General features: G+C 34.0%; 1 protein-coding gene across 3 annotated transcripts in view; it reads left to right on the forward strand.

Annotated features, from left to right (window-relative positions):
- The window catches only part of LOC110473696 (heparan sulfate glucosamine 3-O-sulfotransferase 1), a 48,565-nt gene extending 36,488 nt beyond the window's left edge, over positions 1-12,077 (forward strand). For all 3 annotated transcript variants that reach the window (XM_021536453.2, XM_021536452.2, XM_077784648.1), the window contains exon 2: positions 6,729-12,077. In XM_021536453.2, coding sequence (XP_021392128.1) covers positions 6,848-7,777 — 930 coding nt within the window. In that variant the 5' untranslated portion in view covers positions 6,729-6,847 and the 3' untranslated portion in view covers positions 7,778-12,077. The remainder of the gene's footprint in view (positions 1-6,728) is intronic.
- Positions 12,078-13,757: the final 1,680 nt, after the last annotated feature.

The raw sequence follows: 13,757 nt of genomic DNA on the forward strand, positions 1-13,757 counted from the left end.
GAATTAGGAAATGTAATGCTAGCCTTAGGGAAGCAAATTTCCTCCAAAACTCCTATCTGTTAATATCACCTGCCAATGATTTAATGGTGTTTATAGTTCATGCTAATATTTCTTAGCTTTCCTTTTTATCCGTTATGGTCCGTGTACCTGATAGAAGCCTGCAGCCAATTGCTGTTACTTTGTAGCTCCTACCTTTACTCACCAAATAGCTATTTCCTTTTTTACTCCTTTTTTTTTTTTTATTCTTGTAAGGTAGTATCTGTTGGCTGTTATAAAACTGCAATCTCATTGGAAAAGGCTCACACAAATAAATTCACTCCTGAGATTAGGACTTTAAAATGCTAATGTCTTTGTGCTAACATATATTTTGTGTTGATGCTTAAAGAGAAATCTTTAAACTTTTTCATTACCCAAAGAGGTGTTATAACAGCAAGGCAGCATTTCTGGACAATCTGTGGGATCATGGGTTTTTAGGTACTACCTCATTTAGGAAATCTTGGTGCATCTCCCTAACAAAAATACACCCATAGTTTGAGTAAAATGAAAGTGAACAAAATTCTTAGGTGCCTACAAGACTCTTAATCAGCAATATGAACTGCTGCAATGTTTATTTGACTTTGGGTTTCTGGTCCTTTTTGTATTTTGTCCTTTCCTCCTTGTATGAAAAGAGACCACTGAGCTCAGCTTGCAGGTCTGTTACAAAACTCGTGTTGTATTTTACTGTCCCTTGCACTTTCTTGCTTTCTCCAGCTGGCAGGAGAGATTTTCCACGGTTGCAGGTGGGAGGTATATTCCTGGGAACTGCCTGACTTCTCCTGCCTAATTCTGATAAAGGCCAGTAAGGACAATGCAAATGTTATTTAGTTACTACAGCGAGTCTGGGAATGGAGCAGAGCAGAGAAGTTTCATGCCATATAAAGAGTTATCTCTATGGGATAACTGTCCTTTCCCACATAGTCTTTAGTCTTATGGAATAGGTAATTTTGGATTCTTCTGAATCAAATCTCACTTCAAGGGCACAGCTCTAAAGTTATTCAGTTGCACCTGATTGGTCTCATTCTAACATAGACCTAATGTAATTGCTCTGCTTGTAATAAAATTAAGAGTCACAATTGTTTTTACACAGGAAACTTTTCCAACATTTTTAATATTTTTCACATTCAGAAATGTGCTCTTATTGTGTCCTGAACTCTGCCTAGGCATATCTCACATGTGTGGATAGAAGTAGCTGAAATGTTTCCTTCCAATTAATATTAAAGAGGATACCTTTCTGTTCAACCATTGGACATGTGCCAAGTATTTTCAAATGTCCATTATTTCACAAATTATATTATAATCAGAATTAAGGTATTATGAAGATAACTTTTGATGATAGTATTACTTCTAATATTTAATGTTTAGAATTAATAAAATTAGTCATTACATTATTGGATTTGAATACATTGATACTGGATTCTATTAAGCAATGTGTTCTGTATGCACTGGATAATTCATTTGCCTGTTTTTAAAAAATGTATAAACCATGCTGAGTGCAGATTTGCATTTATTACGCTATGTAACTAATTCTAGTTTTACTGAAGGAAAATCAGCAGCCTAATTTCAGCTATTCCAAAACTTTTAGAATTATATTTTTGTTTAGAACTATTTATTACATAACCCAGTCTCTATAAGGATACCTTACATAGGTCTGACATCACAGTATGACTGCCCTCCAAAAATTTCTGAAACTGTTCACCTTATATGACCTTTGGCCGTGAATACAGTTAGGCTGGAATTGGTTTTTTATATTGTCAGCATTAGAGATGTTCTTAATAATAGAGATATAATTGAGTAGTTTCAAGTTTGTGTGCCAGTAAGCCTTAACATGTTTGCATTGTACTTTTCTCAGTGATTGATCTTTTTGTTGCAATAAGTTCATATCTAATAGGAATTAACAGGAAAAGCAGTATCAAGACAAAAGTGGGTGTTTTGTTATATTTGGTTAGACCACCTCCTCTTGCTGCAATTTTCAGCCACCAACAGAAGTATTTCTGCACATATGCTTCGAAAACAACAAAATTCTGAGTTTGTAGTTAGTACTTGATTCCTTTTTATTTTTTGTAAGGAGCGAGCTTTATTTTAAAAAATTGAAACATTGAGGATCTCTTTGCTTTTCAATTCAGCATGTAATCCAGCTATAAGTTATCATAAGGGTTTTGAGAGGCTGCTATGAAATGGCACAAAGTTGGAATTGGAAGGGGAATTGGATGGAGAATTAGAAGCCCTGGGGGTTTTATTCTTGGTTGGACTATAAACCTGCTATGTGACCTTGAGCAGATCAGATTAACCTGACTTTCCAAGGCATTTGCACTCCTGAACTGGATCTATACATTGGTCTCTTGCAATTTCCTGTAAGGTGCCAATGGTGCCTTAATAAGGTGCAGGCAGTTCATTAACACAGTGCTGCAGAATTCTCCAGTGAAAAACATTACAGGCACTGTAATACAGGAAGTATTATTAGGAGCTAATAATGTTATAAATTAGTAATAATATATTTAGGTTTACCCTATGATTTTGTACTTTACCCCAAAGCAAGATAAATCGCAAGATGCTTGCAAGTGTTTTCAGAGTAGAGTGCAGCAGTTAAGGGTCTTTAGTACATTTCTGTAATATTAAAATGATTTTTCAGCCAGCACTGCAGCTTCTCAAGTCTAGTCTAGGTTTTAAAAAAATAAAAGAAGCAGCAGCCCAAGGTATTATTTACTTAATTAGTCCTTTCTGCAGCATGAATTTATTTCTGAACTACATTTCTGCTTAATAAGTATCATATCTGTTGGTGACTAAACACCACCAACACTGCCAAATAATAAGGGAAAATGGTAATAAGGCACTGTAATTCTGATCATGTGTCATGGGGTTTTTTTATAAGAATACTTTCAGATTCTTCATTGGTGCAGTGCACCAATGTAAAATATATTGTTTTCATTATAAAAAGCAGTTAATATCTGCTAAAAATGTAGTTGCATAAAGGCATAAAAGCAATACAAAAATTATTCAAATAACATTCCAGTTATATATGATAAATTTTCTTTAAAACTTTTACATTTATGTAGCAATAATAACCTAACCACAGGATCTAACATCTTAGAGCTTCACTGAAGTCAATCAAATATCTTAGGCCAAAGCTGAATGTTGCTCTGATAGAATTGCTCCCAAAGGCAATTTTGATCCATTTAGGAACCAGGTTTTCAGCACATTTTGAATTTGATTTTTTCTGTAGTATTTCCTGAGTAAGGTTTTTCCTAGCAATGATTCTAAGAATTTTTTAAAACAACTAATTAATTGGGAAACTGGTTAAAATGGTTAATAATTATGTTAATTATTTTTTCAAACAATACTTCAATCCACAGAATATGCAGAATAGCTTTGCTACTTGCTATCTGAATATGTTTTACAAAGACCTGCTGATTTCAGATGGTAAATTAAGCAGACTCTCACTCACATCAGAAGTGAACCTGAGAATATTTTGGAAGACCAATCTTTCCCCAGTGATAAGCATTATTTTCTCATTTAGCTTACAGATTTTTTTGGGTTTCAATATTTGCACCTGATTCTTAGGTGTATGAAACTAGAAAACTCAGGGATGAAATAGCATTTGTGTGTTTGAATTTTTTAAACAAAATTAAAAAGTGAATGTGAGAATTTTTTCACCTGTCACCAGACCTAGGAAGAGCACATCTCTGTCGACACTAGTGAAGAGTCCCAGTATGAAATACTTGTTTCTTTTTTACTCTGGTTTTAGATTATTTCAGAGAAATTCCTGCTTTTTCCCCTCTTCATTTCTATTTTTTCAATTTAAGATATTAATCTAGTTAGTCTCAAGAATACTAATCTCAAGAAATCTAAAAATACTTTTCTTTCAAGTTAAATAAAATTGCCTATAATACCTGTCTAGAATCGGTTCAGGAAACTGTTTCAAAATGGGATAGTTCCAGAATTTAAATCAGATAATGAACTGTATGTCTCCACCTTGGTATTTATAAGTGATCCCTTGCTTGGCAGACATTCAGGGAGGTCTTCCCTTAGTTCAAAGTATTGTAATATAATGTACAGAGGTGTAAGTGCATTCATAATGTGTAAAACGCTGTATTATCATGAAAGATGTAAAGATGTAAAGATTTTTGTAAAAACAATTCCTCAGTCTTCCTGGAAGAATGTTAAACAATGAAGATGAATAGAATGCAAACTAACACTGGGATTTCAGAACAGGTTAAAAGAATGATTAACTGTTCCCTTGGCCCCCGCTCCCAAATCCCAGCCTGCTGGCATCACAGCTCTGGAAAGATGCCATACTGTCATATGTTGCTACTTCTGAATCCATGTTATGCATAGCTGTGCTTTTCCTCAGATTGAACTATTCAGGAACCTTGTGAATTGTGACAAATTTGGCTTGAAATTCCTAAGGCAGAGTCCCTTCTTTGAAAGCTGGCACTCCAGGAATCATCTGGGGCACAATGCTTCAGATTTCGTGCTGTGCATCCTAAGGATCTTTCCAAAACAACATTAGCTGCCATTATTGCATTTTAGCCTCTCAGCAGCACTGAACAGCATGGTTACCACTTCCCAAGTTTGCCATCCAAAGGAATAGTAACTATAAATGATTTTGGTATAAACATACCTATTCTTCCCTCCTGTGACTGCCATAGGAATTCTTGCATTCTTTGCTCTTGGGAACTTCAAACAGAACTTCTGAGTGAAGTTCCTAGTGAAAAAATTGTGATCTTTAAAATGAAACCTCCTTTCAAGTTCTTAAAGAACAGCATTTCAGTCTGTCATTACAAAGCAAATTTGTACTTAGACTTTTCTAATATTTAGTAATTGTATACTCACTGTTCCTAGTTGAAACTGCTCTCTTTGAAGAAGAAGTTGCCCTTTAAGTCTTGCTTGGACATAACAGGAAATATTCTCTACAGATTTCTTCACTAAAGGTCATAGTTTATTTTTTAAATGACAATTTTAGGGTTAATATTTGCTATATAACTGTGAATTTAGTGCTCATTGAGGCTGACTACAATCATTCCCTAGATATCCAAGAAGCTGGAGAAGGTTTCAGTAACATTTAGAAAATAGATTTAATGAATCTGCTGCATTGCCTAGACTGTTATTATCAAAAATTTTAAATCTTTAAGCCTTTAAAGGAAGACTCAAAGTAAACAATTTTAAAGTAGAAATATTGAATACTCCCCAGTGCCATAACAAATGGGAATTGTCTGTGCTTTCTATGGTTGCTTCTAAGAGATGAAATACTGTGACCAATATGTTCAGAAAAAGAAAGAGACAGTGAACACTGAAGAAGGAACTAAGGTTGTAACATTAAAATAAGGTTGTAACTTTAAAATATGAGTCATAATTCAAAATTATTCCAAAAATGTTTATTGTTTATTAAATGACTGCTGCTTCACTGTAGAAAAGAAACCCCCTTGCTTCTGCATTCTATATTAAAAACAAAACAAGAATGTAGATATATTCCACAAATCTTAAAATCCTGTAATTGCTGAGAAATTGAGTGAAACTCGAGAGTCCTCTCAATAGGAATTAGTCTTGTGGGAATTTCAGAGTTAAAAACATGGAATCCAAGCACAGTGGTTCAAGTGCAGGTGTTGCATTGATCTGAACTTTTTATGACTTGGTGCAATGGCAGATCTGTAAGCAATCTGTTTCAAATATTATGTATAACAGTTACCCAGGAAATTTCAAATGTTAGTAAAACAATTATATAGATGTTTTCTTTCACTTACATCTGCACATGCACATATCTGCAAGCCTAAAGTTTTTGCAAATTTTGAAGATACTTAATATTCACCACTTCTTAAAATGACCATATGCAATGTGGATTAAGTAGAAGAAGCTATTCAGCCTCAAGCAGACTTGCCTCCCTGCAGAAATCTCGCAGTGACCAGAAAGCATCTGATTATTGGTTATATCTTATATGGAGCTTTTGAGGAACTGTAGAATATTATCTGAAGAGCTGATTTTGCAAAGACTTTTCCAACACTTATATGACTGGACAACATACACTTGGATAGTCACAGAGAATCCATCCCTGCATCATTTATTTTTCCCACACTGATCCCACTTAGCCACTTTACTTTTGTTTTGACACAGTTGGTTTTCTGCTCCAAGGGGCTCAGTTTTCAAAACTTGGCCTGTATCTGTGTTTTCATTTTTTGTGTCTAAGTAAACAGAATTATTTTTGTAAGATTCATAGCTCACTAAAACTCAGATAGCTGCACCATCATCCAAGTCTGTTATTTATGTAAGAATATACTATTCTAGCAGGAAAATTGAGGAAAGATGCTGACATTCAAATATTCTTTAGAATTATTGTTTGGAGTTATTGTTATCATATGGGGTATGGTATTTATAACAAGAGAAGTGTGTGGTATATATGAAGATAATTAGGAAAACCAAAGCAAGCAGGATTTAAGATCAGATAAACAATTCCAATCTGCTTAGGCAAAATAAAAGCTGTTGAAAGGTTAGTATCCATTACTGGTCACTTTTGGTAAGGAGAAAAAAGCCCCAACACATGGGACTTTTCTGTCCTTCTAAAATAAAGTCAGGGGAAACAACTTCCCTATAAATTTCATTTTGGGATTACAGATTAGCTTTGTGAATTAAATTGTGAGTTGAATTTTTTAACTGATGATGAGTTTAGAATCACTTATTTCTCTAATTTTGTTTTGCAGATGCTTCAGAAGCTTGCTGTGTGTTTACCAGGGGTTCTGCCAACCATCTCAAGAGGGGACTCACCTATTCTTTCATTAATTAAGCAAAACATTATCTTGAAATAATTATTCCTCTCCACATGGCCTTCCTACTCGTGTCAGCTTATCTTCTGCTGACCCATGCTCGGGGTGCTCCTGCTGAGAATGGGGCTCTGTTGGAAACACTGAAGTCACAAGTGGGATTATTCAGCAATACAAGTGAACACTATTCAGCACAGGTGAGACCTCCTGGCACGAGCCGACAAATACCTCAGACAATCATCATAGGAGTTCGTAAAGGAGGGACCAGAGCTTTGCTGGAAATGTTGGATATTCATCCTAACATTGTGGTGGCAGCTACAGAAGTCCACTTCTTTGACTGGGATGAAAATTATGTGAAAGGAATAGACTGGTATAGAAATCTGATGCCATTTTCTTATGGAAATCAAATTACAATTGAGAAAACACCAGGCTATTTTACATCACCACAGGCTCCAGGAAGAATTCATGACATGAATAGCTCCATTAAACTGCTGCTCATTCTAAGAGATCCCACTGAGAGAGTTATATCTGACTATACCCAAGTATATTACAACAGAGTGGAAAGCCACAAGCCTGTTCAGCTCTTTGAAGATATTGTTATTAAGAATGGAGTGCTTAATACCAAATACAAAGCTATTCAGAGAAGTCTATATGATGTCCATATGGAAAAGTGGCTTAAGCATTTCAGTTTGGATCAGATTCACATAGTGGATGGCAATACTTTGATCAAGGACCCTCTTCCTGAATTACAAAAAGTTGAAAGATTTCTAAATCTTCCATCCCGAATTATGTCTTCTAATTTTTATTTTAACCAAACCAAGGGATTCTACTGCATCAGAAGTGATGGGAGGGAGAGATGTTTACATGAATCCAAAGGGCGTCCCCATCCCCTTGTTAACAGCACTGTTTTAGAGCAACTGTATTCTTATTTCAGAGAGCACAATGCAAAATTTTACAGGATGGTTAATCATTCCTTTGACTGGCATTAACACATTTGGGGTCAATCTTTCTTAAAAAGAGCCTGAGATAAACTTTCAGACAGACCTTTCTAAACTGTAAAGACTTGTGTTATGAGAATTAACACACTGGTTATATGCTTAATTAGAATAACACTTCTGTTGATTCATTGAAAGGGTACTGTTTCTGTTGGGAAAAATAAGTTTTATGTATTTGTATGATTACTGGGAGTCATATGCTGATCTTCTTTCTCTCACATGCAAATACATTAACTTTCACATGCAAATATATTAGCAAAGGTGTATCTCTACAAGATTTTTGCTGTTTTGGAAAAATGCATCTAACTTCTAAAAATGTAAATATTGGAAATAGTATTATTCTAACTGTTCTGTATTTTTTGTTGTTAGTATTTTTTATATCCCACATGATAGTGGTGTTGATTTATAGAATTTTTCATAAAATAAGTTTAAATTGTATGTTAAAATAGGGGCATAATAGTAGCTCTAATAAATAAATCATCATCTTCAATATGCTGAAGTACTTAATTAATAATAGAGGGAATCTATTTCACCTGTAATTCTGAATAGGTGAGCTAGAAGCCACCTGTCTGTATAACATGAGTATTAAACCACATTCTTACTATCTTGGGTTTGCAAAAGAATCTGCAAAGTAAGAATATAAACTGAAGAAGGTTAAAGTGAGAGTTCTGAATGTATAGAAATTAAAATATCCCAGGAACACTGATACTCTATACACTAAAATAAAAATCAATGCCAAAATATTATTAACAATTGAGCAACTGTACAAATATTTGATTGCATAAATTATGTCACTTTGCTCTTGAATGGAAAGGCTCTCAGTGCTACCATATGTGGCTAGTTATTCTATTGTTCTCCTGCCTTTGGTTTATATATCTCCATTGGCACAACAGTTCTTGTTAAAAAAAAATATTATTTGCTTGCCCCCTGAAGCATGGTGTAGTTTTATTTTGCCATTTCTTGGTGCAGACCACAGGATAGTCTCAACATTAAAAAAACCTCTTGTTATGTCACATATCTCAGACACAGTGTTCAGAATGACATACTCAGGTTATTTGTAAGAACCACAACCATTTCTAGCCCTGCATCAGGATTTATTTTCAATTTTTTTAACAGTATTGTGCTGATTTTTCTGCTTTTTCATGTAAACATTTTATTATATATCAATACCAAAGAAGAAAATCAACTCTGAGCATCAAACCCAGCCCTGGCAAGGGTCCTGCATCTGTGGCCTTCTACCTAAGTCACTGCTCAGCATAAAGGAGTGCATGTTCCTACTGTGGGATTCTTCCACTTTCCAGGCTAAAAGGTATGTGTTACAGGGCCGCGTTTTAGGCTTTTAATACTTTATGAGTGGACTGCTTAGGCAGGTAGCAGTATTCTTCTGAAGCTGGATGGAATCAGATTATGTGGAAACAGCTTTCATCAAATATTCTGTCAAAAAATGTAGAATGTTAAAAATAATATAATTAATCTTATCCTTTAGCTCTTCTACTACTTGTATGAGAGAAAATATGAAAGCAAATTATTTTCATTAGCACATAATTAATCTCTGAAATTATCTTTCTGAAGTATATTTACTACATCCCTTATTTCTGTAGATGGTGCAAATTTTCTTTTACTTCTACTTTTCTGAGATTGTGGCTTCTTAATCATTGATATTGATCAGATATAGGCACTAAGAAATATAACATCAAATAAGAATCTGTGGAAATACGAAAATATTTGTTTCAAATTAGTCAAAGAACAGAGTGTTTATGCTTGTCTTTTACCATCTCCACAAGGACATTGGATAGCTAAACTGTAATAATTACAGTTTTGCAGTCTAACAGTATTGTCTTTGTCTTTTCTCAAGTAAAAAGCTAAACCAGAAAATGTCTGAACTCTGAATTTACAGTGTGATTCTCTATCAGAATAGATCTTTCTACTCTTTAGAACTCACAGCACTTTAGTCTGATAACAGAACACCCAAATCCAGATTCCCAGTATTGTCTAACATGGCTGGTTCTTTCTGGCCAATGCAATCTTAGTGATAAAACTCCTTCCAATTTCAGAAATACATTATCAAAGGGAGAAGCATAAATGCTTCTTATATAGGACAAAAATATATTAATTTCTGTTTCTTATACATTCTGAAAATCTATTTTTCCTTTTTTATTTTTTTTTTATTACAAGATGCAAATTTGAAAACAATGTATACTTTAATAAAAGTTTCAGGTAGATGCCAATAACTGAAAAAATCATATGTCAATATGCCACATTAAATTTCATAGTCTTCCAAGAAAAAGAAAGGTGGAAAATTCTAATGTCTTTCTAAATTTATGCTTGCAGGAATCAAGTCTTTCTCCTCTGAAGTTTACAGCTAATCTTTAAATGAGCTGAATGCAGGAGCACCAGTTAGCAGAAGCTATATGCATCTTTGAAAATGCAAGTTCCTTTCTGGAATTTACATTTCAAGGAGAGCTGAGCTGTATGGATTAGTGATGCATATATCTATTTGATTTGTTATCACTCCTCATTCCTGTTCAGCATTTTGGGGAAGTACAGAGTCGATGGAATTAATTTAATATTATTTTAGAGTTTACTCTAAAATATCTAATATTATTTTAGAGTTTAATATTATTTTAGAATTTAATATTATTTTAGAGTTTAATATAAATGAGAAGTATATTAAGCATTAATAAATATATTAATATAATCTGGGTGAGGGGTTGGTTTAGTTTGGTGTGGTTTTTTTTATGTAAACCAAGATTCTCATCAGAAATTTTGTTTTGCTGATTGGTCAAAAAGCATGCTTGCTCACCTCTGCAAAACAGAGGTTAGACTGTATCTTTACATTGCAAACTTTCAATCAGTTTTTCATTTTGTGGTCTGAAAAATACTCTCTCATGCCATCCTGACCTTTTCCATTCTTACAGTCTTTAAGAAAACCTTCCTCATGCCCAGGAAGGGAATCATATCAATTTCATATAGAAGCCATTGAGCCATATTTGAGTAATAGTAAAATAAAAGTACTCAGTTTTTGACACTTGGAATTCAAAAATAGTCAATTTTTTGGGAAGACCTGAAGACTTACAATCAGTATGCAGATGTTATTAACAAGACAGTTCACAGTTTAAAAAATTACATATATCTCATGAATTTACACAATTGATAGTAAACCAGAAATTACTTTTTGCTAAAAGAAATTATCATCTCTTTATCTGATACTCAAGTGTTGTATGCAAAAATAAATTTCATGTGGGAAGGTCACTTGAAGGAGTCATGCAGTTGTTTCAAAGATTTTTGGGAGCATCTGGAACAGATGATATAATTACATGTCAAGATTACTGCAGAATTTATGATGGTTTGACCAGCTTTTGATGTTGTTTTGCATTCCAGAAATACAAAGCTTTCACTATATATATTATCTATAGTACATATAGTACATAAAGGAAATTACTGGGAAACTTAAAAGCTAGGATTTTGTCCCCAAAACTCCTAGTACTTAACTAATGAGAAAGAAATTAGGAAGTTCCTCCATTGCACTCTAACCCATTCTTTTACCAGGAAAAGGCTTGGATTTTTCCATTATATCCCTTGTATCCAGGTGCTCAAAAGCCTTGGTCCCTGGCTTCTGGTCTTTCACAACTTAGCCTTGAAAACTTGGCATTTAGAGTCCTCCTAAAGGATAATTGTTAAAACAGAGACATTTTTTTAATGTGGAAAACTTTACAGAGGGCACACACATCATTGCATGCTGCTCCACATCAGCTCTTTTATGATCCTCTTGATACAAAACTGATACTCCTATAGAGATTATCTATTGAAGACCAATCAGATTGACTACTCTGCGGAAGCTTATCCACACAAGGAGTTTTTGGTCTTCGTACACATCAAAAGAAATTTTCAAAATAAATTGTTTCTGTAAAATTTGACTTCTTATTGCTTTTGTCAATTCAGATGTTTTTATGAGTTGGAGAAAAAAAAATAATACTTTTATAATCCCTATAATTTCTTGTTTAATCTATGTGGTCAAAACCACAAATATGATTTATCAATTTACTTACACAATTTAACTAAAAAATAAAGAAGAAAAAGAGAAAGAATATTCTCCCAAATCTTTGATTCATAGTAAGAATTGCACAATAACTTTTCCCTTATGAGAAAGGAATTTTTAAATTCTTTAAGTATTATACTATTGTAGATTATTATTTTCTGTACTTGTGGATTTGGTCTTCATTTCCTTCAAAAGCTTGAATTTTGTCGTAAGTATGCAGACACATTGTGAATAAAATCAGTAATTATTTGCCTAGCACATTAGTCATTACCAGCAGTTAATGAACAGTATTTAGTTACTGTCCAAATAGATTCCACTTTGATTATTTCAAGTTTCAATGCAACTTCATACATTGTTTTGCAATTTTCTAAAACTAATTTAAAAGTTAGAACCAACAGTGGCTAAAAAGACTCTGTAGTGTCATTCTGTGATTACAGAGGAATTGTATTGTCTTGCCTTTAAGGTTAATTAACAGTGACATGAGCTTACCACAATTCCTGAAAACACCTTGGAAACCAAGATACTAACTAAATAAACTGCAATGTATAAATTAGTCCTTGAAGGTGAATCTGCTACTTAAGGGAAATACAACAGATTGAAACAGACTGATAAAAATAATAGTTTTCTGTGAATATAGATGTGATGAAAAATGTAGACTGTCCTGTATTAGCCCACGTAACAAGTACTGTGAGGTCTGTTTTCTGATTCAATATAATTTTACCATTCACATTGCATATTCTTTCAGTGCCATTACAAAAACCTCTCATTACTTGTTTAAAAAAATACCTTCATGTAAACTCTCAACCAGGAATACAGTTTTTCTCTCATTTCTTTAGTATTATATTGTTTCCTCTGAGAGAAAATGGTGGTTTGGGTCACCCTGCAATAAAAATAGAGAGTTATTATGCTAGAATTAATATTACTTCAATTTACTACAGTTCTCAGTTCTTTGATATTGGGACAGATAACAGCTAAACAGTCTCAGTATTTTCTCTCTCTTCATTACATAATACAACCATGTTCCAGTTTTTCCTATTCTGATGAATGTTAGACTAAACACTCTAAATCACTGCCTTTCAGATTTAAATCAAGTGGCACTAATTAAAGGGAAGCCCAGGTAATTGAGGAGCCATTCCTTTTGCTACTCAGACTGGATAAGGTTTTCTTTTTGAACCACCACAAACTTTGTTAGGGATGTACCAGCCAAACCTGCCATAGGAAAAAATAAGGGCAACTAGGATAAAAACAGAATTTAAGGCCCTCTTCTGTGAAATATTTGTTAATGCAATATGGCACAGTTACAAATGAAAATTATAACTGGACTGGTGCACAGGACTAAGATGCTGTTTCAGGGATTTAGTTAGGTCTTCTACATGTCTGAATGAATTTTGTGATCATTAGGCTATTAGGAATATACATGAATATACATTTTCAAAACATTGTAGTTCACTTTATCGGAGAGTCCTACAGTGCTGTAGGACAGGTGGAATATATTATGCCTAGCTTTGGGTGAAATTCTGCAGTGATACTCTGTTAAATTGGATGGAAAGTAACAACTGTCCTCACTAAATGTTGGGCATTTTAAAATGCCTTATGGAAAATCAGCAGCACTAGATGCAGCAGGTTTATTGTTGATTTGACGACTGTCAGCCTAGAAAAATGCTGTGCAGCTGTCACGAGAAGATTGAAGATACCTTTTCTATACTCTGCCATGATACAAATCTACAATTCAAGACAAGTGATGCAGATGGAACCCTGCAAACTGTGGGGGGGCAGTGATGCCTCAAGTGAAGAAAGATTAAGGGCTCATAAACAGCATATGTTGTAGTTACATGTGTGCATCATACACAGCTTACAAAATACACTGAGTCTAAAACAAAAACAGGCACAAGCTACAGCTGGGCAGAAATATGATGCTGTTGAAGGCATAGGAAG

Source organism: Lonchura striata, chromosome 7 (genome assembly GCF_046129695.1).
Source record: "Lonchura striata isolate bLonStr1 chromosome 7, bLonStr1.mat, whole genome shotgun sequence".
Lineage (NCBI taxonomy): Eukaryota > Metazoa > Chordata > Aves > Passeriformes > Estrildidae > Lonchura > Lonchura striata.